The sequence below is a fragment of the Stylophora pistillata genome, chromosome 7 (genome assembly GCF_964205215.1).
Source record: "Stylophora pistillata chromosome 7, jaStyPist1.2, whole genome shotgun sequence".
NCBI classification, from domain to species: domain Eukaryota; kingdom Metazoa; phylum Cnidaria; class Anthozoa; order Scleractinia; family Pocilloporidae; genus Stylophora; species Stylophora pistillata.
In genome coordinates this window covers 17,742,463-17,766,094 of record NC_142525.1, presented here as the reverse complement: position 1 = coordinate 17,766,094, position 23,632 = coordinate 17,742,463, and the positions used below count along the sequence as shown (strand labels likewise).

Below are 23,632 nucleotides of genomic sequence, written 5' to 3'. Positions count from 1 at the left end.
AATGATTTAGGGATACAATTAACGTACAATTTCTAACGGACAGCCTTTTGCGAGGCTGTCTGCTTACGAAAGATTTGACTCTACATCAATTCAAGTGCAATCCTCTTTGGTACATGGTGAAGGATAAGTCGGGCAGAAGACTGGGGTGGATCGACGCTTTCGTCTGACATTTGCGTTCCATCGAGTAAACAAAGGGCGTTTCTTGTAATGTTATGTAATGTAATGTAAACTTAATTTATACATGGAGAATCATCAGTCAAGCTTCAATGTTCTTTCGACCACAGGCAGCCCAAGCTCACTACTAGAAAAGCGGACGTGACTCTTAACGTGTTGCGCAGTTTGTGTGGGATGTTATCGGTTTGCCTTAAAAGAGAGAAAAAATGTCTTGTTTTGAAATAAAATGGGCTTACCTTATTGCTTTGTTGTTTTCCTTGTTGATTCCGAGTGTCTCAGGCCATTTTGAAGCGTTTTCGGTGAGTTAACGCTATGTTGGTATTCAACTGCTAAAAGAAAGACAAGGCCGGAAACCTATTTCAGAAGTGTCCGTTGCCCGAAGCAAATAATTCCGCCAAAAATTACCACCAGTCTCGATTCCTCCAGAAAATCAAAGCAGAGATGTTGCAGTTTCATTTCCATTCACTCGATTCCCAATTCCTCCCACAGATCTTTCAGTAGCGATGCTTTTATCTCCAGATCGATCGGCTTTCCAATTTCGAATTTGGCTGCTTGAAGCATTTGCGGCCCGTTGGCCGATCGCACAGTATGTTGGGTAACAAAAATAAGCCTGGCGAGGGTAGCCAGTGACCTGCAATCGACAAACAAACCAGTTAGCTCCCCTGGTCCCCTCGAGAGGTTTTGTCAAGACCGCATTGTTTTGATCGACCAATCAACATCGAATAGAATTGTGTGATCAATACCATGCGGTCTTGACAAATCCTCTCGAGGGGACCAGGGGAGCTAACTGGTTTGTTTGTCGACTGCAGGTCGCTGGCTACCCTCGCCGGGCTTATTTTTGTTACCCAACATACTGTGCGATCGGCCGCAAATGTTTCAAGCGGGCCGCAAATGTTTCAATGTTTCAACGCAAATGTTTCAACGGGCCGCAAATATTTCAAGCAGCCAAATTCGAAATTGGAAAGCCGATCGATTTGGAGATAAAAGCATCGCTAGTGAAAGATCTGTGGGAGGAATTGGGAATCGAGTGAATGGAAATGAAACTGCAACATCTCTGCTTTGATTTTCTGGAGGAATCGAGACTGGTGGTAATTTTTTGGCGGAATTATTTGCTTCGGGCGACGGACACTTCTAAAGTAGGTTTCCGGCCTTGTCTCTCTTTTAGCAGTTGAACACCAACATAGCGCTAACTCGCCGAAAACGCTTCAAAATGGCCTGAGACGTTCGGAATCAACAAAGAAAACAACAAAGCAATAATAAAGGCTGATAGTTTCGAAAGAAACTGTTTGGGGCTGCGTCGGTGGGATTAACGAAATAATTTGGATATATCATCAAAGTTGAGATTGTAAATTAGCCACCGTAATGATTACAAAAGCTGACGTTTCGATCGTTAGCCCTTCTATTCGCTCCGACGAAGGGCTAACGCTCGAAACGTCAGCTTTTGTAATCATTACGGTGGCTAATTTTCCATTTCAACTTTGTTTATATATCCAAATTATAACAAAGCAATAAGGTAAGCCCATTTTATTTCAAAACACGACATTTTTTTCTCTCTTTTAAGGCAAACCGATAACATCCCATACAAACCTTTATAAATATAAAACGTTGCGCAACACGTTAAGAGTCACGTCCGCTTTTCTAGAAGTGAGCTTGGGCTGCCTGTGTTTCGACTAGCTTCGATGCAAAACATTTTGACTTGTGAAAGGATAATGGATCTTACTGTTTTTCTTCAACGGTTCACGGCCACGTTTTTATTCTGTTCCGCAATTCAGACAATAGGTAATGTATAATTATACAGTCAAGAATATTGAGATGTTTTGGTTTCGATTTGAGATAAAGCGCTACAATAATTCAACAGGCCTAAACACATCCCTAAATTTTCTGATGAATGAACTTCGAAATTACGCGTGATGTGTTAAAATGTAGTTTAATGGTTTCTGTTTTCCTCCTTCAGTGTCATTTAGAATCAGCAGAACACCTTCCAATCCTACTATTGTGGTTATAGGAGAAAACAACACGCGAGTCCGACTTGAGTGGCAGTTTTCAGATGCACCAAGTAACTATTTCGTTCAGTTTTGGAGACGGAAACCTGGTGGAGATCTTAAACAAATAGCATCGAGCACAAATGGGAACGCGTTCAACCCGGGCTCCACGAGTGAGTTCGAGGCTTTACTCCCAGCGACACTAACACTAAAGAACGTACAGAGAAATGAGGAATACACCTACGCTATTATTCTGCTGAATTCTCAAGCAAGTGAGATAGCACGAGATACAGTTACTATTGATGTGCTTGGTAAGTGATGTTGTTTCATGAGTTGCTCTAATATCCTTCCTTTTGTAGTACATTTCTTGCGTCTTAGTTACTTCATGTACGCACTAACTTACTTTTGTCTAGTACCGTGTCCATTTCAGTCGTTTTGCGTAACTGACTTCTAACTGAACTTTCGTTGCAAGGAACGATAAGCTTATTCACTGTACAACAACAACAACTTTATTAGTTATGGAAAATATTACAGAAGTCAATATCCACTGCTCGCAGTTAGCAGATTAGCCAGTCAAGGCGAGCAGTGGTTACATGTATGTTATATTTAACAATTATTCCACGAGCGCGCGTTGGATATGAGATGATAGATAGCCAACGAAGCGCGTAGCGCTGAGTTGGCTATAATCATCTCATATCCAACAGGAGCGAGTGGAATAATTGTTTTATTAAAAACGTTAAATTAAGTATAAAATTTTATTACATTTTTAGCTCCCTTTTAATATTAAGCTGACACTTACGATGGCCATAAATTTGTAGATTATGGTATATTGGCTGATATACCATAAGGGCTAAGCCAATAAAAAGTCTTGAATTGCATTATCCAGTGATCTAGTTTTTAATAAGTAACAATTATTCCATGAGCGCAGGTTGGATATGCGATGATAGATAGCCAACGAGGCGCATAGCGCCGAGTTGGCTATAATCATCTCATATCCAACAGGCGCTCGTGGAATAATTGTTTTATTAAAAACGTTTAATTAAATTATTAAATTTTAATAAATTTTTAGCTCCCTTTTAATTTTAAGCTGACATGTACGCTTACCATATTTGTAGATTATGGTATATTGGCTGATATACCATAATGGCTAAGCCAATAAGAAGTCTTGAATTGCATTATCCAATGATCTAGTTTTTAATATATATATATATATATATATATATTACTATTATTATTAATAAATAAATATATATATATATATATACTTACCGGCCCTGGATGTATCATGTACTTCTGAAAAGAAAATTTGAAACAGGTAACATTTCTGGTATCACGTATAGGTTTTGTCTGGTGTATAATTCTCTTGAAATCAAGCATTATCTTACAAAAGATCTTAATGGTTAAAATCCCGACCGATTCGACACGCAAATGAACAGATAGTCAAAAGTTAATGAATAATCCATAACTAAAAGCATTCATTAAAGTGTCAGCTATGTTTTCAGTCAAAAATACAATTACGAAAGCAATACTAGGATAGATTAACCCATTGACACCTGAACCGCCCGTAACCGCCCGAACTTCGCGATCGCCTCGCGCGAGAACGCTTTTCCCCCTACCTCCCATACTAAGTGGAGTTTTGTCCCCAAACTTCCTCTATTGTTTGGAGATCAATAAGCCAATCAGAATCCGTTGTTTGCGCATATATTTTTTCGACTTTAGGGGGTACTAGAGGGGCATTACTCTATGCGTCTTCACTAAATGATCAAATTTGAAAATATGGCGTCCACGCGGCCGACCCTCAAATTTTTCAGGTCGGATTTTTCGTTCATTTGCGATCGAGTTAGACCTTGTGGAATTCAGAATGTAAAGTAACAATGCTATAGAATACTCTACTTGGAAAAGAATGGATATCCAGGTCTTAAAAGTGACAGAATAAGCTCTCAAGTCAACGACATTACGATTCTCTAAGGCGATGCGAATTATGGACGTAAAGTGAAAACCGAACTTTCGGACTTCAAGCAGGGCCTGGCGACAATTTGACGATACGATGGCCCGGTAAATATTATGTTTGAGTAACAAGGTGTTCAAAAAGTATAGTTTAATAGAAGATTTTGCTTCAAATCGAAGTTTTTTCAGAATTTTCACCATAACGCTGCGCAATTTCTGGCCACGAAGGCAAGTAAACAACGATCCAAGCATGATGAATTTTACCGCGTGGGCTTTTTACACGTAAGAAATTCGTACGTTTTTCGCTTATTACAGTAAATCAAAAACTGTTTTGAATAAATCTGACGTCCCGAAATATTTCTTGGCCATTTTAGTCTTGCTTCCTATTGATAGATTCCATGAAACTTGAGATCTCTTCACTCACGGACAAATTTGCATATTCCCTTTGAAATATGATCCACATGCCTATTTTCACACATGCGAAAATATTTAGCGATTTTTATCTTTCATCTTGATTTTTGAGTTAAAACGTAATATGCACCTATCGCTTTTTTCGCCGGAAATAAGTTCTTTAATTAGTCCTCTTTCACTGGAGCTTTTTTTTGGAAAAGCTGATTTTTAAAAATTTACTGCGCATTGTGTTTGCCTTCTTGGTTTCTCCAAAATTTTGACTTTTCGTCGGCACGTGTTACACGTAAGTGTCAATGGGTTAAACAAGATTGCCCTTACCGATCTGCAATCCTCGTTCTCCTCCATCTTGAGATATGCAACACCACTGACAAAGTACATTGTGTAAAACCACTGAAAATTTATTGGAAACCCCACCAAAAAAAAATCGCCAAAAAATCCCACCCAAAAATCCTAACTCAAAAATCCTAACTCAAAAATCCTAACTCAAAAATCCTAACTCAAAAATCCTAACTCAGAAATCCAACTTGAAATCTAACTCGAAATCCTGACTCGGTAAATAGGCAACCTCCCCAAGCTCACGTCTGGAGGAAAAACGACAGATTATTTCTTATTTCTATAGTAAGTTAATATATTCACAGCATGTTTCACTCATGATAACCCACACTCAGGTTGCTGAGTGAAACACTTTGTTTGGCAGAGATATTGCAATTGTATTCAAGGAAACCAAAAAGTTCGTGCATATTTTAACTTCCTGAGAGATTCTCACTGGGGTTTTAGTGACCTGAGTTGTCAAGGAAACTTGCTGACCCCTGGGAGAGGATGCCACAGGGTTGTAGCATGAGAAGACACATGTGGCTTGCACTGTAAGTATCCCAGAGAGCTTCATGCAATTTCTTATAGTTTTATTATAAGGAATTGTATGGAGCTCTCCGAGATAGTTACAGTGTAAACCCCGTGTGTCTTCTCATGATTAGCCTGGCAGTATTTTTCAGATTTTCTTGCACTTATTTACAATCTTGGGTGGAGAGAGGCACTGCAAGAGTCAGTGGTCCTGTTCAAGTTAACAATTCATTGATCCATTTAGGGCTTTAGTGTTGGACTTTTTGAGCCAAGTCCAGACCATTAACCATATGGTTCCATGCTTCTCTCACTTAACATCTTAACATTTGTATGCATGTAGCAGTATTAATAGCTGAAGCATTTCTATTATTATCATTAACAAGTATTTTCCTCAACAATTAGACAGCTAATCTTTGTCTCTGCATTTTATTCACAACATTCTGTAAATAGTTACATTGCCTTTTAGATAGCAGTTTCCCAGAAATGTATCTAACATGGTACACAATTTGATAACTGTGATATTTCCACACAATCTAAATACATATCTCCAAATTTTATATAGCACTGCCTCAAATAATTGTCCCATCCACACCAACACCTTTGCTTACCATTGGAAAAAACTACACTCTAACCTGCAATGCATCTGGTGACCCTTTCCCAAAGATAACTTGGACAAAAGATGGTACACCAGCAGAAGAATTTAATGTGACAGGTTACAAGCTTCATTTCACCAATGTGGAGTTGAAGGATGTAGGATCATACCGATGTACAGCCCATAATAGATATGGATATGCCACCAGTGTCAGCATAGCTAGCATAGAATGTAAGAAGTCTGTCCTGTATCATCAAAGTTGTTCTTCTGATTATAGCAATGCAATTTCAAAGTTTTTTACACTATGCACAGAAACAATGCTACATGTATTTTGATTCAGAAGTAAATTGTAGAACAAAACAATGGTGTGGATTAAGCACTATAAAAAATGCATTTACCGTCCAGTTTTCATATTGAAATGTCTAAAAGAATGTTTTTATTTCTGTCTCCATTTTAAAAACATCACAGTGTATACAAGTCATGCATTTGTTTTACATTTGCATGATGAGATGGAAATTTAATACAGATGATTAAGTGTCTGTTTCTGTACGTGAAACCATTTTGTGAGAAGTGGGACCTAGGGCTTTCTCACTAGTTACGTAGCAACCTTAACAGGGCTCAAAATTGCACACATACTAAAACAAGGAATGACCTAAAACCACCTAGCTGCAACCACCTACAACCATCTAAAACCACCTACAACCACCTTCAGAATACTATTGTGACAATTTTGTTGACAAATTTCAATGTAAATGCACGCTGAAAATGTTGTTGGATGTCTCGCATGTCATGATCAGGGAAAAACACAAAGAGAATTTTTTACACAGGAGCAGCACCAAGAGCCTTGAGGTTTTTCGAGTAATAGATAGATTACGTTTTCGAGGTCAGTGTTTTCAAGGTCTGAGTTTTCGAGGTCTGCGTTTTCACCGTCAGCTTTGAGGTCAACTGGACACCAAGCAGGACCCCCAGTAGCAGGAAATTTGATGAGGTTGCATAATGTAACATTTTGCCCTTTGCTCAGAAATCAATATTCAAGCAGCCATAACCATTTTAAATTGTTTTAAATTGGGCTGCATAGTGAGCGTACAACAAAGGAAATAAAACAGTTTAAAATGAGATACAATTATTCACAGAAAACAAACTTAATTGACCAGCTGAGAACAGGAAATGGGGAAAGAACAGTGACAGTTTAAACAATGTAACAGCTGTGATAACCGGAACTTGCAAATCTCGCGAGATACGTGTAGCTTATAAATGTGGACCTCGAAAACTCAGACCTTGAAAACACTGACCTTGGAAACGTAGTCTATCTATTGCTCGAAAAACGTCAAGGCTCTTCAGGTGCTGCTCCTGTGTAAACAATTCTCTTCGTGTTTTTCCCTGGTCATGACATGCGAGACATGCGACAACATATCCAGTGTGCATTTACATTGAAATTTGTCAACAAAATTGTCACAAATTGTCACAATAGTGTTCTAAAGGTGGTTGCAAGTGGTTTTACATGGTTTTAGGTGGTTGTAGGTGGTAATTTAGGTGGTTTCAGGTCATTCCTTGTTTTAGTATTTGTGCTCAAAATTGACCTTATTTTTTATTTGGGTGCCAAGTCTTGTTTAAAATGATTGGTTCAATGATGAATTTTGAGCAAAGGCATTTCTGTGCTTGAAACATTTTCCTACATGTGAACAATCACCAGTTGACTGGCAAGTGTAGTTTATATGTATGTGTATCTGTGGCTTAGTTTCACGATAAAAGGAACTTTTCTACACTGTATTTTTGAAAACTACTGCTTTCAGACTCAAGCGGAGACAAAGCTGACTGGCTGAAATTGGATATCCTGCATGGTGCTTCTTTTCTTTGTAAAGTTTTTTTATTTAATTCAAGCCTTAGGAAGATCACGACAACTTTATAGTTAATTGATTTCTTTACAAAAGTACTTCCCAATAACCTGCGTGCATTTCAAGATCTGACTAAAATTTTTCGAAAATGAAACATAAAGCAATGGATTTGATTTGATTGTGAGAATAAAGTAGAAAAAGTAGGATTTTTTTGTACTTCTTTTATTGTCTTTTTCATACTGTAGGTAATGATTGTCAAATAAAGACAGTTGCAATAACATTACAGAGTGAAACTTGGAAGTCAGCATTGAGTAACCAACAGTCAGTGGAGTTCAAAATATTGCAGGCAAATGTGTTATCAGAAGTAAGTATTTTGCCAGAATGAGTACAATGGGTGACCATGCCAGGTTGAGAAACTTGTTTTTGTATTTGCCAGTACATGTTTTGTTTTGTCACATGGGTAATTTGTAAATTTTTCATGTTTGGATACAGATACATTATTATATTGTTTAATTCCCCTTGTCCAGTATGGCTTGGGCTGACAAAGCCTCCTTTTAATTCATTTAAGGTAGCAGCTAAATACAAACCTTTGTAGGAATAATTGGAAAAATTACTTTTGAGTTGTAATTCTGAACCAGTGTCACAAAGAATAGACCTTTGGGTGTTTTGATGAATATCTCGTCTCTCATTCACATGTATTGATATTTGGAGATCAGATTCTTATAGCTTTGAATTCATTCCAAATATCTCGTCTCTCATTCACATGTATTGATATTTGGAGATCAGATTCTTATAGCTTTGAATTCATTCCAAATTTAGTTTGGGGGAGCAGATCATTTAAACATGGCTATAAAATAATGTGTTTTCAGCACCAATGGTGGTGCATACTTGAAAAAATAATAATGATGTAAATTTTACACCAAGTGAAGGTGAAGCAAGCAAAAATTTGCTCTCAGACAAGCAGACCAATGATATTTTGGTGTTCTGCATACATGTAAAAGGTATACTTTTAATAATTTGTGCAGTTTAAGCATTTTTGTTCCATGTAAAATAAAGTAACTTTCTTCTTTGTGTTTAAGATCTCCAAGGTTTTTGCTAAAAATCCTGGAAAAGAAATGTACAGTGTAGGTCTTGTTGCTTTCAGGTAATTGTTAATTTTAGAGTGCTCAGTGTAGGCATATTTAAATGACTTTTTTTTGTTTGAAAGAAGAATGGATAATTAAATGAGTACCTTATTCCAGTACTCTTTGGTTATTTCAGGAAGTGAGCAAAGTACTGACCTTATTTTACTAATAGATCTGGTAGTGTTGTTGCTGAAGCTGAGATGAAGTTTGGAAAATCTGTCACTGACCCTTTGAAACCACTGGAAGATGAAATCAAAAATGGAAAGCTTGGGGCATTCACAGTTAACCGGAAACTTGATTTGAATCCAAGTAAGGCATGCTCTACCTGACAAGTAGATTTTTTTTTTTCATGTGTTTGGAAAGTTACAAACTTACATAGTCTTTGTAACCTGTATGTTTTAAGATCAGCTCGACTTGTTAAAATGAGGCTACAATACTTGTACTTCTGAAGTCAGCGTAAACTCCTCTTTGTTTTCTTTATCCTTGCTTGTAAACAGCTCTGAATTGGAAAACTTTGTGGCAAGTGTTACAGTGTATTCAGAGGAAATTGTTTTCTTATTCAAAATCAGCTGCTGTCTGTATTCTCACAGTATTGTATGGCTCGAACCTAACGAGGCTAACATTTCTTTGCTAAGATTGCTTATCGTTATTTAGATTGACGACCTATTGAAGACAGTTTCCTTTAGTCGAGGTTTTCGAACATTCCGCTTGGCTTAATTGGTCTTCTATTAGGTGGATTATCGTTCAGTTGGGTCAGGCAGTCTCATGCATTTGAGTACTCCAGATATTCTTTGCCATTACAGCCGGTTTTTAGGACGAATTCGGGAGCAAACAGCACCGGATTGAAAAATAGTGAAGGCTCCGCCAGTGATTCATGAACTTGACAAAGTGGTACGAAAAGCGAGTGACGTATCAGCAGCTGATTGGTGACATCAAACATACGTAAAAAATATCTTGATGTTACGGCTTTCCACAGGGCTTGAAGTCCCCGGTTTCTATAACGAAACCAGTTCTCATACTAAAAGCGGTGAAGATATCTTGCGCACAATAACAAGAGAAATTCTGGTGTAGACTCCAGCTAAGAGATGATTTAAAAGAGAAATTTATTCCTCGTGCACAGTCAAAGAGTAAAATTAAACGCATTTGATTATGTAGAAGGTGATGATGAAAACGATGAAAATGATGATTCGACTAAAAGGAAAAATTACATTTTAATTTACAGTAGATCTTGGAAAATTGAAAAACAAGATAAAAACGAAAAAGGGACTAACGACTTACAGATATTTCCTCCTACTGACGCGAACGGGCCGAGTGAAATAACCGATGATTTAGAACAAGAACTTGCCGCAACAAAGGCCGACACTGACATGTTATACATTGAAAAACGAGAACTTAAAAGTATAATCAAACGAGTCACATTAAGATCAAGGGGACGGGTAAAATTTGTAAAAATACTCAGCGATACCACACAGCAAAACGTTTAAAAAGATATATTATTGCTTACTTTTTTCCAGCTTTTCCCTCAACAAACGTTGCGGCCACAGGTGAGAGACAGTCGTTTACCTTTAAATCAAAACTGTAACTATTTAGTGAGTAAAATCGTTTGTATGATAAATCACTTTTTCTCGTGTGCCTTAATTTCAATTAAAAATGCCAATACTTGGAAAGATATATATTTGTCCATTGTACCATGAAAATACGTCCAATTACCGCTTACTGTTTTCCGGCTTTTCCCTCAACAAACGCAACGGCCACAGGTGAGAGACAGTTGTTTACTTTCAATGCAAATAACTGTTCAGTGAGTAAAATCGTTTGTATGATAAATCACTTTTTCTCGTGTGCCTTAATTTCAATGAAAAAATGCCAATACCTGGAAAGATATATGCATATTTGTTTACCGTACCATGAAAATACGTCCAATTACCGCTTACTTTCCAGCTTTTCCCTCAACAAACGCTACGGCCACAGGTGAGACACAAAGTCGTTTACTTTCAAATCAAATAACTGTTTAGTAAGTTTGTATAATACTTTCAAATCAAATAACTGTTTAGTGAGTAAAATCGTTTGTATGATAAATCACTTTTTCTCGTGTGCCTTAATTTCAATTAAAAAATGCCAATACTTGGAAAGATATATGCATATTTGTTTACCGTACCATGAAAATACGTCCAATTACTGCTTACTTTTTTCCAGCTTTTCCCTCAACAAACGCTACGGCCACAGGTGAGACACAAAGTCGTTTACTTTCAAATCGAATAACTGTTCAGTGAGTAAAATCGTCTTTATGATAAATCACTTTTTCTCGTGTGCGTTATCTGTCATTAACATGCAAACACTAGTTTTAACAAATCTCTTAAAAGAGACATGTATATTATATATTCTTATCATCTGTGGACAACACAGAGAGTGCAGTTAATGTGCAAGGCAAACACCTTTACTTTTTTCTAAGAGAAAAAGAACTATGCCAAAGTTGTTTGCAACATGTTAAAGTTATTGTTAGTTCATGAAATTTTAACCTCGTAGTTTGATTTTTTGTCATCCTTTGTAATATGCAAATATGACTAATGATTATAATTTATTGCTTGCTCTTTCCAGCTTTTCCCTTCACAAACGCCACGGCCACAGGTAAGAGACAAGCTCTCTTCTTTGTGAATGAAGTGATAGTCTAATTATTGAAATCGTCGTACGTCGATTTGCAAATTTACTCGAAATGACTTTAGCTACAAGCATTTGCAGAAATTTTTGGATCATTTTTGTTACCTTTTATGCACCACGAGTCTAACAAAATTATTTCCTCACTGAAAAGATTTTATTTTTATGAATTCTTATCTCCTAGTTAAAATTTGTTATCGTTTCTACCATGAAAGTATGATTTTTTATTCTTTTCCGGCTCATCTCTTCACAAACGTTACCTCCACACGTAAGGGGCAAGCTTGTTTAATTTCAAATCAAATTACTTTTAATTTGTTAAATTGTGGATTTTTAATTTTACTTTAAAAACTTTTTTGCAAACAGTTTTGTCTTTTAATGTCGTATGATTTATGATTTTTGTTAACATTTACAACGCGTGAATTCATGCCTAAATATTTTACGCTCTTTTCTAGCCATTCCTTTAACAATAAGCACGGCCTCATGAGAGAGGGAACTTCGTTTATCTTCAAAATCTTTAACTTTACAAATTACCCGTAGACGGAAACAGTATCAAATATTTCGAGTTCGTCCATAACCAAATTGAAATTGTTTAATCGTTCGATTCACACTCCAACATAACTAAGCGAGAATCATACAAGACGCATATGTGTAAAAACAAAACCTAGCTAGCTTGCGAGAGCATGTGCTCCGAATCACGTACCTATGAACTGTCAATCATTTCTTACAAACATATCACGTAACCAAATTTTTTATTATATCGCTTTAAGCCACAGGTAGCGCAAGCTCTCTATATGAACCATACAAGGAACACAATACGGCATATCGATTCATAAGGATTTGTATCGGATTTTCTACTAGATATCCCTGGAGGTAGTTAAAAGTGAAAATATTCAATAAAAATGGCTTAACTTATTCCATACGTGTGTTGTTTGCTCCTGGTGTCGTTATTTTACCAATTTAACTTGATTTAAGCGATTTTTTGGAATCCTGGTTTTCTCTTCTTAAAGAGAAGCGAAGGTTGGAAACCATGGCGGTCGACTAACTGAGATAATGTCAGTGCCCGGGGCAAAACTTAAAGTTAGAACGTTTCAAATCCCCTCAAACTGCGCCTCTGCCATGTTCGATAATCGTCCAAGATAGCCAACCGAAGGAAAATACTCAGTTCCCGATGCACAAAGAATAATTTGCCACGAAAGTTCCATTTCGTCGCCCTCAACTCCTATCGTTTGAAGCTTGGATCGATAAGCCGTGCAACCAACCAACAAGCTTAATCGTTAACCGACTCCGAAGTGGGTTCGCTAGGTGTTCTGGAGTCAGTTTCAAGATGACAACTACTTCCCCGCCCTCTCCTAGGATCTGTAAGCGTGTGTTTTGTTTTGTAGGTTTTACAGGTCCTAGAGGAGGGCGGGGAAGTAGTCGTCATCTTGTAAACTGACCCCAGACCACCTAGCGAACCCACTTCGGAGTCAGTTAACGATTAAGCTTGTTGGTTGGTTGCACGGCTTATCGATCCAAGCTTTAATCGATAGGAGTTGAGGGCGACGAAATGGAACTTTCGTGGCAAATTATTCTTCGTGCGTCGGGGACTGAGTATTTTCCTTCGGTTGGCTATCTAGGACGATTATCGAACAGGGAAGAAGGGCAGTTTGAGGGGATTTGAAACGTTCTAACTTATGTTGTGACCCGAACACCGAGACCATATCTCGGGTAGTGGACCGCCATGGTTTCCAACCTTCGCTTCTCTTTAAAAAGAGAAAACCCGGATTAAAAAAAAAGTCGCTTAGATCAAGTGAAATCGGTAAAGTAACGACACCAGGAGCAAACAACACACGTATGGAATAAGGTAAGCCATTTTTATTGAATATTTTCACTTTTAACTACCTCCATGGATATCTAGTAGAAAATCCCATACAAATCCTTATAAATCGCTATGCCATATTGTGTCCCTTGTGTGGTTCATATAGAGAGCTTGGGCTACCTGTGTTTAAGCTAGTGATTTGGCAAAGGTATTTCGCATTCTCCCACATCCTTCATGGATTATTACAATACTCCCGTAAACCGATGAAAAGTGAGGTTTTGCCTTTCTAAAGTCGAGCACTTGCTTAACATACAGTTTTGACAACCTTCTATTGATTTTTCCAGAAATTTGTCGATATATACTTATGAAAAGAAACTTGTTTTCACTCATGAGACTAAAGACAAAACAAAGATATAACTCATCTACAGTGGTTAAGGAGGGTCTGTTCTCCAATCGACAACGATATTCGTTATCACAGTGGTCAAAATGTTGTGGAATATCGTTGTTGATAAGAGTATAGACCACGCTAAACCAATGTCAATATTTTTTTTTGCCACAATATCGACGTCAAATACAACGATTACAACGACAACAGAAAATTGGCCAATCGACGGCGACATTACTGTCAATTGTGGTGCTGCTCCTGTGTAAACAATTCTCTTCGTGTTTTTCCCTGGTCATGACATGCGAGACATGCGACAACATATCCAGTGTGCATTTACATTGAAATTTGTCAACAAAATTGTCACAAATTGTCACAATAGTATTCTAAAGGTGGTTGCAGGTGGTTTTACATGGTTTTAGGTGGTTGTAGGTGGTAATTTAGGTGATTTCAGGTCATTCCTTGTTTTAGTATTTGTGCTCAAAATTGACCTTATTTTTTATTTGGGTGCCAAGTCTTGTTTAAAATGATTGGTTCCATGATGGATTTTGAGCAAAGGCATTTCTGTGCTTGAAACATTTTCCTACATGTGAACAATCACCAGTTGACTGGCAAGTGTAGTTTACATGTACGTGTATCTGTGGCTTAGTTTCACGATAAAAGGAACTTTTCTACACTGTATTTTTGAAAACTACTGCTTTCAGACTCAAGCGGAGACAAAGCTGACTGGCTGAAATTGGATATCCTGCATGGTGCTTCTTTTCTTTGCAAAGTTTTTTTATTTAATTCAAGCCTTAGGGAGATCACGACAACTTTATAGTTAATTGATTTCTTCACAAAAGTACTTCCCAATAACCTGCGTGCATTTCAAGATCTGACTAAAATTTTTCGAAAATGAAACATAAAGCAATGGATTTGATTTGATTGTGAGAATAAAGTAGAAAAATAAGGACTTTTTTATACTTCTTTTATTATCTTTTTCATACTGTAGGTAATGATTGTCAAATAAAGACAGTTGCAATAACATTACAGAGTGAAACTTGGAAGTCAGCATTGAGTAACCAACAGTCAGTGGAGTTCAAAATATTGCAGGCAAATGTGTTATCAGAAGTAAGTATTTTGCCAGAATGAGTACAATGGGTGACCATGCCAGGTTGAGAAACTTGTTTTTGTATTTGCCAGTACATGTTTTGTTTTGTCACATGGGTAATTTGTAAATTTTTCATGTTTGGATACAGATACATTATTATATTGTTTAATTCCCCTTGTCCAGTATGGCTTGGGCTGACAAAGCCTCCTTTTAATTCATTTAAGGTAGCAGCTAAATACAAACCTTTGTAGGAATAATTGGAAAAATTACTTTTGAGTTGTAATTCTGAACCAGTGTCACAAAGAATAGACCTTTGGGTGTTTTGATGAATATCTCGTCTCTCATTCACATGTATTGATATTTGGAGATCAGATTCTTATAGCTTTGAATTCATTCCAAATTTAGTTTGGGGGAGCAGATCATTTAAACATGGCTATAAAATAATGTGTTTTCAGCACCAATGGTGGTGCATACTTGAAAAAATAATAATGATGTAAATTTTACACCAAGTGAAGGTGAAGCAAGCAAACATTTGCTCTCAGACAAGCAGACCAATGATATTTTGGTTTTCTGCATACATGTAAAAGGTATACTTTTAATAATTTGTGCAGTTTAAGCATTTTTGTTCCATGTAAAATAAAGTAACTTTCTTCTTTGTGTTTAAGATCTCCAAGGTTTTTGCTAAAAATCCTGGAAAAGAAATGTACAGTGTAGGTCTTGTATCTTTCAGGTAATTGTTAATTTTAGAGTGCTCAGTGTAGGCATATTTAAATGACTTTTTTTTGTTTGAAAGAAGAATGGATAATTAAATGAGTACCTTATTCCAGTACTCTTTGGTTATTTCAGGAAGTGAGCAAAGTACTGACCTTATTTTACTAATAGATCTGGTAGTGTTGTTGCTGAAGCTGAGATGAAGTTTGGAAAATCTGTCACTGACCCTTTGAAACCACTGGAAGATGAAATCAAAAATGGAAAGCTTGGGGCATTCACAGTTAACCGGAAACTTGATTTGAATCCAAGTAAGGCATGCTCTACCTGACAAGTAGATTCTTTTTTTTCATGTGTTTGGAAAGTTACAAACTTACATAGTCTTTGTAACCTGTATGTTTTAAGATCAGCTCGACTTGTTAAAATGAGGCTACAATACTTGTACTTCTGAAGTCAAAGTAAACTCCTCTTTGTTTTCTTTATCCTTGCTTGTAAACAGCTCTGAATTGGAAAACTTTGTGGCAAGTGTTACAGTGTAGTCAGAGGAAATTGTTTTCTTATTCAAAATCAGCTGCTGTCTGTATTCTCACAGTATTGTATGGCTCGAACCTAACGAGGCTAACATTTCTTTGCTAAGATTGCTTATCGTTATTTAGATTGACGACCTATTGAAGACAGTTTCCTTTAGCCGAGGTTTTCGAACATTCCGCTTGGCTTAATTGGTCTTCTATTAGGTGGATTATCGTTCAGTTGGGTCAGGCAGTCTCATGCATTTGAGTACTCCAGATATTCTTTGCCATTACAGCCGGTTTTTAGGACGAATTCGGGAGCAAACAGCACCGGATTGAAAAATAGTGAAGGCTCCGCCAGTGATTCATGAACTTGACAAAGTGGTACGAAAAGCGAGTGACGTATCAGCAGCTGATTGGTGACATCAAACATACGTAAAAAATATCTTGATGTTACGGCTTTCCACAGGGCTTGAAGTCCCCGGTTTCTATAACGAAACCAGTTCTCATACTAAAAGCGGTGAAGATATCTTGCGCACAATAACAAGAGAAATTCTGGTGTAGACTCCAGCTAAGAGATGATTTAAAAGAGAAATTTATTCCTCGTGCACAGTCAAAGAGTAAAATTAAACGCATTTGATTATGTAGAAGGTGATGATGAAAACGATGAAAATGATGATTCGACTAAAAGGAAAAATTACATTTTAATTTACAGTAGATCTAGGAAAATTGAAAAACAAGATAACGAAAAAGGGACTAACGACTTACAGATATTTCCTCCTGCTGACGTGAACGGGCCGAGTGAAATAACCGATGATTTAGAACAACAACTTGCCGCAACAAAGGCCAACACTGATATGTTGTACATTGAAAAACGAGAACTTAAAAGTATAATCAAACGAGTCACATTAAGATCAAGGGGACGGGTAAAACTCGTAAAAGTACTCAGCGATACCACACAGCAAAACGTCTAAAAAGATCTATTATTGCTTACTTTTTTCCAGCTTTTCCCTCAACAAACGTTACGGCCACAGGTGAGAGACAAACGTTTACTTTCAAATCAAATAACTGTTTATTGAGTAAAATAGTTTGTATGAGAAATCACTTTTTCTCGTGTGCCTTAATTTCAATTAAAAATGCCAATACTTGGAAAGATATATGTATATTTGTCCATTGTACCATGAAAATACGTCCAATTACCGCTTCCTGTTTTCCAGCTTTTCTCTCAACAAACGCAACGGCCACAGGTGAGAGACAGTCGTTTACTTTCAAATCAAATAACTGTTTAGTGAGTAAAATCGTTTGTATGATATATCACTTTTTCTCGTGTGCCTTAATTTCAATTAAAAAATGCCAATACTTGGAAAGAAATATGCATATTTGTTTACCGTACCATGAAATTACGTCCAATTACTGCTTACTTCTTTCCAGCTTTTCCCTCAACAAACGCTACGGCCACAGGTGAGACACAAAGTCGTTTACTTTCAAATCGAACAACTGTTCAGTGAGTAAAATCGTCTTTATGTTAAATCACTATTTCTTGTGTGCGTTATTTATCATTAACATGCAAACACTTGTTAAGAGACATGTATATTATATATTTTTACCATCTGTGGACAACACAGAGAATGCAGTTAATGTTCAAGACAAACACCTTTACTTTTTTCTAAGAGAAAAAGAACTATGCCAAAGTTGTTTGCAACATGTTAAAGTTATTGTTAGTTCATGAAATTTTAACCTCGTAGTTTGATTTTTTGTCATCCTTTGTAACGTGCAAATATGACTAATGATTATAATTTATTGCTTGCACTTTTCCAGCTTTTCCTTTCACAAACGCCACGGCCACAGGTAAGAGACAAGCTCTCTTCTTTTTAAATCAAGTGACAGTCTAATTATTGAAATCGTCGTACGTCGATTTGCAAATTTACTCGAAACAACTTTTGCCACAAGCATTTGCAGAAATTTTTGGATCATTTTTGTTACCTTTTATGCACCACGAGTCTAACAAAATTATTTCCTCACTGAAAATATTTTATTTTTATGAATTCTAATCTCCTGTTAAAATTTGTTATCGTTTGTACCATGAAAGTGTGATTTTTTATTCTTTTCCAGCTCTTCTCTTCACAAACGTTACCTCCACACGTAAGGGGCAAGCTTGTTTACCTTCAAATCAAATTACTTTTAATTTGTTAAATTCTTGATTTTTAATTTTACTTTAAAAACGTTTTTGCAAAAAATTTTGTCTTTTAATGTCGTATGATATATGATTTTTGTTAACATTTACAACGCGTGAATTCATGCCTAAATATTTTACGCTCTTTTCTAGCCATTCCTTTAACAAAAAGCACGGCCTCAGGTGAGAAGGAACTTCGTTTATCTTCAAAATCTTTAACTTTACAAATTGCCCGTAGACGGACACAGTATCAAATATTTTGAGTTCGTCCACAACCAAATTTAAATTGTTTAATCGTTCGATTCACACTCCAACATAAGTAAGCAAGAGTCATACAAGATGCATATGTGTAAAAACAAAACCTAGCTAGCTTGCGAGAGCATGTGCTCGAATCACGTGACTATGAACTGTCAATCATTTCTTACAAACATATCACGTAACCAAAATTTTTTTTTAAATTATATCGCTTTAAGCCACAGGTAGCGCAAGCTCTCTATATGAACCATACAAGGAACATAATATGGCATATCGATTTGTAAGGATTTGTATCGGATTTTCTACTAGATATCCATGGAGGTAGTTAAAAGTGAAAATATTCAATAAAAATGGCTTAACTGATTCCATACGTGTGTTGTTTGCTCCTGGTGTCGTTATTTTACCGATTTAATTTGATTTAAGCGATTTTTTGGAATCCTGGTTTTCTTTTCTTAAAGAGAAGCGAAGGCTGGAAACCATGGCGGTCGAGGAACTGAGATATGGTCTCAGTGTTCGGGCCAAAATATAAAGTTAGAACGTTTCAAATCCCCTCAAACTGCCCCTCTGCCATGTTCGATAATCGTCCAAGATTGCCAACCGAAGGAAAATACTCAGTTCCCGATGCACAAAGAATAATTTGCCACGAAAGTTCCATTTCGTCGCCCTCAACTCCTATCGTTTGAAGCTTGGATCGATAAGCCGTGCAACCAACTAACAAGCTTAATCGTTAACCGATTCCGAAGTGGGTATGCTAGGTGTTCTGGGGTCAGTTTCAAGATGACAACTACTTCCCCGCCCTCCCCTAGGACCTGTAAGCGTGTGTTTTGTTTTGTAGGTTTTACAGGTCCTAGGGGAGGGCGGGGAAGTAGTCGTCATCTTGTAAACTGACCCCAGAACACCTAGCGAACCCACTTCGGAGTCGGTTAACGATTAAGCTTGTTGGTTGGTTGCACGGCTTATCGATCCAAGCTTTAATCGATAGGAGTTGAGGGCGACGAAATGGAACTTTCGTGGCAAATTATTCTTCGTGCATCGGGGACTGAGTATTTTCCTTCGGTTGGCTATCTAGGATGATTATCGAACATGGAAGAAGGGCAGTTTGAGGGGATTTGAAACGTTCTATTGTTACCGGCCGCGGAAGGAGAGGTCGAAATCATTTACATTGAAAGCAAACATACAAGCAATATGCCGGACCAAAACGAACCTCGTGCGTTTATTTATTCTTTTTGCCATGGCAACCCGTGACAAATACGTTTACATGGGAAGGGGAGGGGTGGTGTCCGTTTTCTCAACTTATCCTTAACACTAACTTTATGTTTTGGCCCGAACACTGAGACCATATCTCAGGTAGTCGACCGTCATGGTTTCCAACCTTTGCTTCTCTTTAAGAACAGAAAACCCGGATTAAAAAAAAGTCTCTTAAATCAAGTTAAATCGGTAAGGTAACGACACTAGAAGTAAACAACACACGTATGGAATAAGGTAAGCCATTTTTATTGAATATTTTCACTTTTAACTACCTCCATGGATATCTAGTAGAAAATCCCATACAAATCCTTATAAATCGATATGCCGTATTGTGTCCCTTGTGTGGTTCATATAGAGAGCTTGGGCTACCAGTGTTTAAGCTAGTGATTTGGCAAAGGTATTTCGTATTCTCCCACATCCGTCATGGATAATTACAATACTCCCGCAAACCGATGAAAAGTGAGGTTTTGCCTTTCTAAAGTCGAGCACTTGCTTAACGTACAGTTTTGACAACCTTCTATTGATTTTTCCAGAAATTTGTCGATATGTACTTAGAAAAGAAACTTGTTTTCACCCATGAGACCAAAGACAAAACAAAGATTTAACTCATCTACAGGTAGTTAAGTGGGGTCTGTTCTCCAATCGACAACGATATTCGTTATCACAGTGGTCAAAATGTTGTGGAATATCGTTGTCGATAAGAGTATAGACCACGCTAAACCAATGTCAATATTTTTTTGCCACAATATCGACGTCAAATACAACGATTACAACGACAACAGAAAATTGGCCAATCGACTGCGACATTACTGTCAATTGTGGTTAAAAAAAATATTATTACAGAAAGAGGCTGGGTCATCCCATCTCCTTTTTTAATTAACTCACGATAAGAGCCTCCATATAGCATTGTATACTATGTTTGAAGCCATGTAAATGTTACGGGTCATTTATGTTTAAAAAAAAAGTTTGAACACGTGTTGGTTTTCTTCAAGGTACAGATCAAAGTGGCGATCGGGAAAGACACCAAAACATGCTTCATGCCATTTACTTGACAATCTTATTTCTACTTGTGGTGATTATCATTGTATTAGTGTTTATCATTTGGAGAGGGAGGAATAAGCAAGGTGAGACATTTGATGTAATTGCCTTTTACCTGTGCAATAATCTCAATTAATCATTTGCCTCGATGGTAATTAATATGTTATTTTATCTTATTTACAGGTGCATTGAAGCAAACAGGGTAGGTGAAAGGTAGTTTTAACTCACTAGAGAGTTTTTATATAACAACAAGCCAAAAGTACGTTTCTCTTTTATCGTCATTCTTAAAAAAGAAAGAGATGTTGCTTAGCTTAGCAACTATTGAGGTTTTTAGGATAAACAGCCTCTCAGAGCTTATTTTTATTTCAAAAAAAAGAAAGAGTGTCTAGGAAGGAGGAATAACTTGTTTCATCTTTGGAGTGTGACTTTCCGCTAACATTCCTCCCATATTATTTTACCTTCTTGTGATACGCTTCTTCGATATGTTAAAATTCAATTAACTAAATCGAAATTGGGAGGACTCAAACAAAAGAAACGAAAACTGAACAAGCATGTTTTTGTTTAATTTTGTTTCAATAAATTGCCTTCCTGTTTCGAGCTTTAGTTTGAACTTACCTCATCGAGGAGCCCACTACTGTCCTTGTTAATTCTAACATCTGTCTAATTTTCTCACTTTCAATTAGCAACAAAAATCCAGATCTGCTTCTCTTAATTAGGTATTCTCGTGTTTACGTTTCAGTAAAGTGAAGTCTCACCGAGAAGACCAGACTGATATCCGGGTAATGAAATTCCCTTGGGAGAAAATTTTATTTAACAGTCTTGAACCTTCATTTCATACTACATGCAGCTATAATTCGAAATTAATTGTGACGCATGAGGAGCACGAGGAAGGCAGCCTTCAACTTTTCCTGATTAATATACAGTTAGTCATATTTATCAGTGGCTACGATAAAAAACCAACCAGCCTGTACTGTAGGGTTAAGGAGAAATACGACTCTTTAAAGGCAATTGTGTTATTTTTTGCTTATGTATGTCGGCTCTGATAACTAGCACATATATCTTACAATTTTATAGTTACAGTCACAATATCCCTGAACGTTCTGGTTTTTTTTTGTTTTTGTTTTTTTTTTTTTTTCGTTTGAACAAAAGCGTCTTATCTTTTTAAGTTTAACAGTGAGTGAGTGAGTGAATACTCTAAGTTAACTTTGGAAATTGTCTGTTGGAAATTACTTTTGTCTATCTTACTAAAGTTTCCTTTATAAAAATATTCCGGCGCTTCTCGAAACGGATGATAACTTTGTAACATTTATCACAACATCTTTCAGGGTCAAGAATCACCACCAGAGCTTCAAGTGATAGGATGTACAAACATTCAAGGAGAATTGATGTTAACAAATAGGCAGTCTCTAAAGTTGCAGCCACAGAGCTCAGGAAACGAGGGCTAATATCTGGTTTGAGGCAGCGGATCAAGGCGATCCTCTTAGATCTACGTAGGATAGGTTAGGTTAGGATACGATAGGATCGGAAAGTTGATTTAAAACACGGGGGTATGAACTTTTTACAGTCCTTGCTTTCCAAAACAGCTAATTTTACCTTGTGTAAAAAAATGATTAAATACCGACTGAAAATGATAAGAAAAAAGCAATGTGTTGAAATGTAATTACTTTTTATATTTAGTTTCAAATGTGAGTTAGAGCTCGAAGTGACTATTTCTAATCAACTTAATATCTTAGACGCCGTCTTCATTTTTTCCGTTGGGGTGTTAGGTCTTCGGGACGTCGTATCTGAAGGAGTTTAATCCGCCCTTCGTATTGTGAACCCTCGGTATATATAGTTTATCAATTCTCCTAATATTTTGTTTGGTGTTTATTTCTTCTACCAATTCTTTTATATATTGTGGTTCTAAATTGTTAAACACGGCTTCATAAACAGCAATACTGTCATCTTCTTTCCCCTGCTTAAATATAAATTTCGTGCTTCTTATTAAGTCTTCGGCCTTATCTTGAATTCTTTTCCCACTGACACCAAATTCGTGAGCGGTATACTAGGTGCGGTATAGCGAAGACCCGATACAAAGCTTCCTTCGTGTTCGTCAGCAATATCTTCAGTTTGCATCGTTTCATGACAACCAGGTGCTTACGAGGTGCTTGCTAACTTTTCCGTAGATCTTGGTGGTTTGTGTTTACGTGATCATCCACCTCAATTCCGGCGCGTTGCTGTCCTCGCTTGCATTAAAAATACCTTGCCATTTAAGTATCGTTTAATTCTACTCAATGCTAATATTAAGCCTGTTCTTGAGTATTGTGTGTCTGTTGGGGGAAGTATGGAATATAGTTCTATTAGTTGGTATCTTAAAGGAATAAAAAGATGTGTGAGCGCATTGATTTGGATTATCCTCCATAGGTTACAAATCTGCCGCTATTTCCTGAACATAGATGTCTACCTGTCAATCATATCTGTATTGAAAGAAGACTAACATATAACAATAATATGAAGCGAATTTGATCAGTACTTCACGTTTGCCAGTAAAGTGGACCGCTTATGAGGGTTTAGTTTATGGAAAGTACACAACACAAAGTGATGTGTAAGTATTCCTACCTTTAAGATCCTCAAAAAAGCATTCGTCTCGGTATCAACTTCAGGCCCGAATTTTCGTCATTCTTCTTTCTAAGAATCCCTATACAACCGCTAGATAGCCTGCAGATTAACGTGGAACCCATGAACGGAGATTCAAATATCTTCATCTATATTTTCCACTTTTACTGCTGATTTATCAGGAAATTTTCGCGGTGGTGAACTTAATATTATAATAATAATAACAATAATAATAACGGTTTATTCACAGTATATCCACTTAAAAGGGTGTGACTCTTC

General features: G+C 36.9%; 1 protein-coding gene across 3 annotated transcripts; it reads left to right on the top strand.

The window, feature by feature from the left end:
- The first annotated feature begins 1,050 nt into the window (after positions 1-1,050).
- LOC111343337 (uncharacterized) lies at positions 1,051-23,135 on the top strand. 3 transcript variants are annotated; one of them, XM_088727786.1, is made up of 24 exons: positions 1,051-1,310; positions 2,129-2,467; positions 5,917-6,177; positions 8,027-8,145; positions 8,861-8,925; positions 9,078-9,214; positions 10,420-10,447; positions 10,631-10,662; positions 10,844-10,873; positions 11,099-11,128; positions 11,501-11,530; positions 14,729-14,847; positions 15,493-15,557; positions 15,710-15,846; positions 17,049-17,078; positions 17,262-17,291; positions 17,476-17,505; positions 17,863-17,892; positions 18,157-18,186; positions 18,371-18,400; positions 20,713-20,844; positions 20,942-20,960; positions 21,498-21,537; positions 22,084-23,135. In XM_088727786.1, coding segments are annotated over exons 1-24 (1,884 nt in total). In that variant the 5' UTR covers positions 1,051-1,309; the 3' UTR covers positions 22,204-23,135. The 3 variants fall into 3 exon arrangements, with proteins under 3 accessions (XP_088583912.1, XP_088583913.1, XP_088583911.1); XM_088727785.1 differs by lacking the exon at positions 1,051-1,310 and adding an exon at positions 1,716-1,953; XM_088727787.1 differs by lacking the exons at positions 1,051-1,310; positions 5,917-6,177 and adding an exon at positions 1,713-1,953.
- The last annotated feature ends 497 nt before the right edge of the window (positions 23,136-23,632 follow it).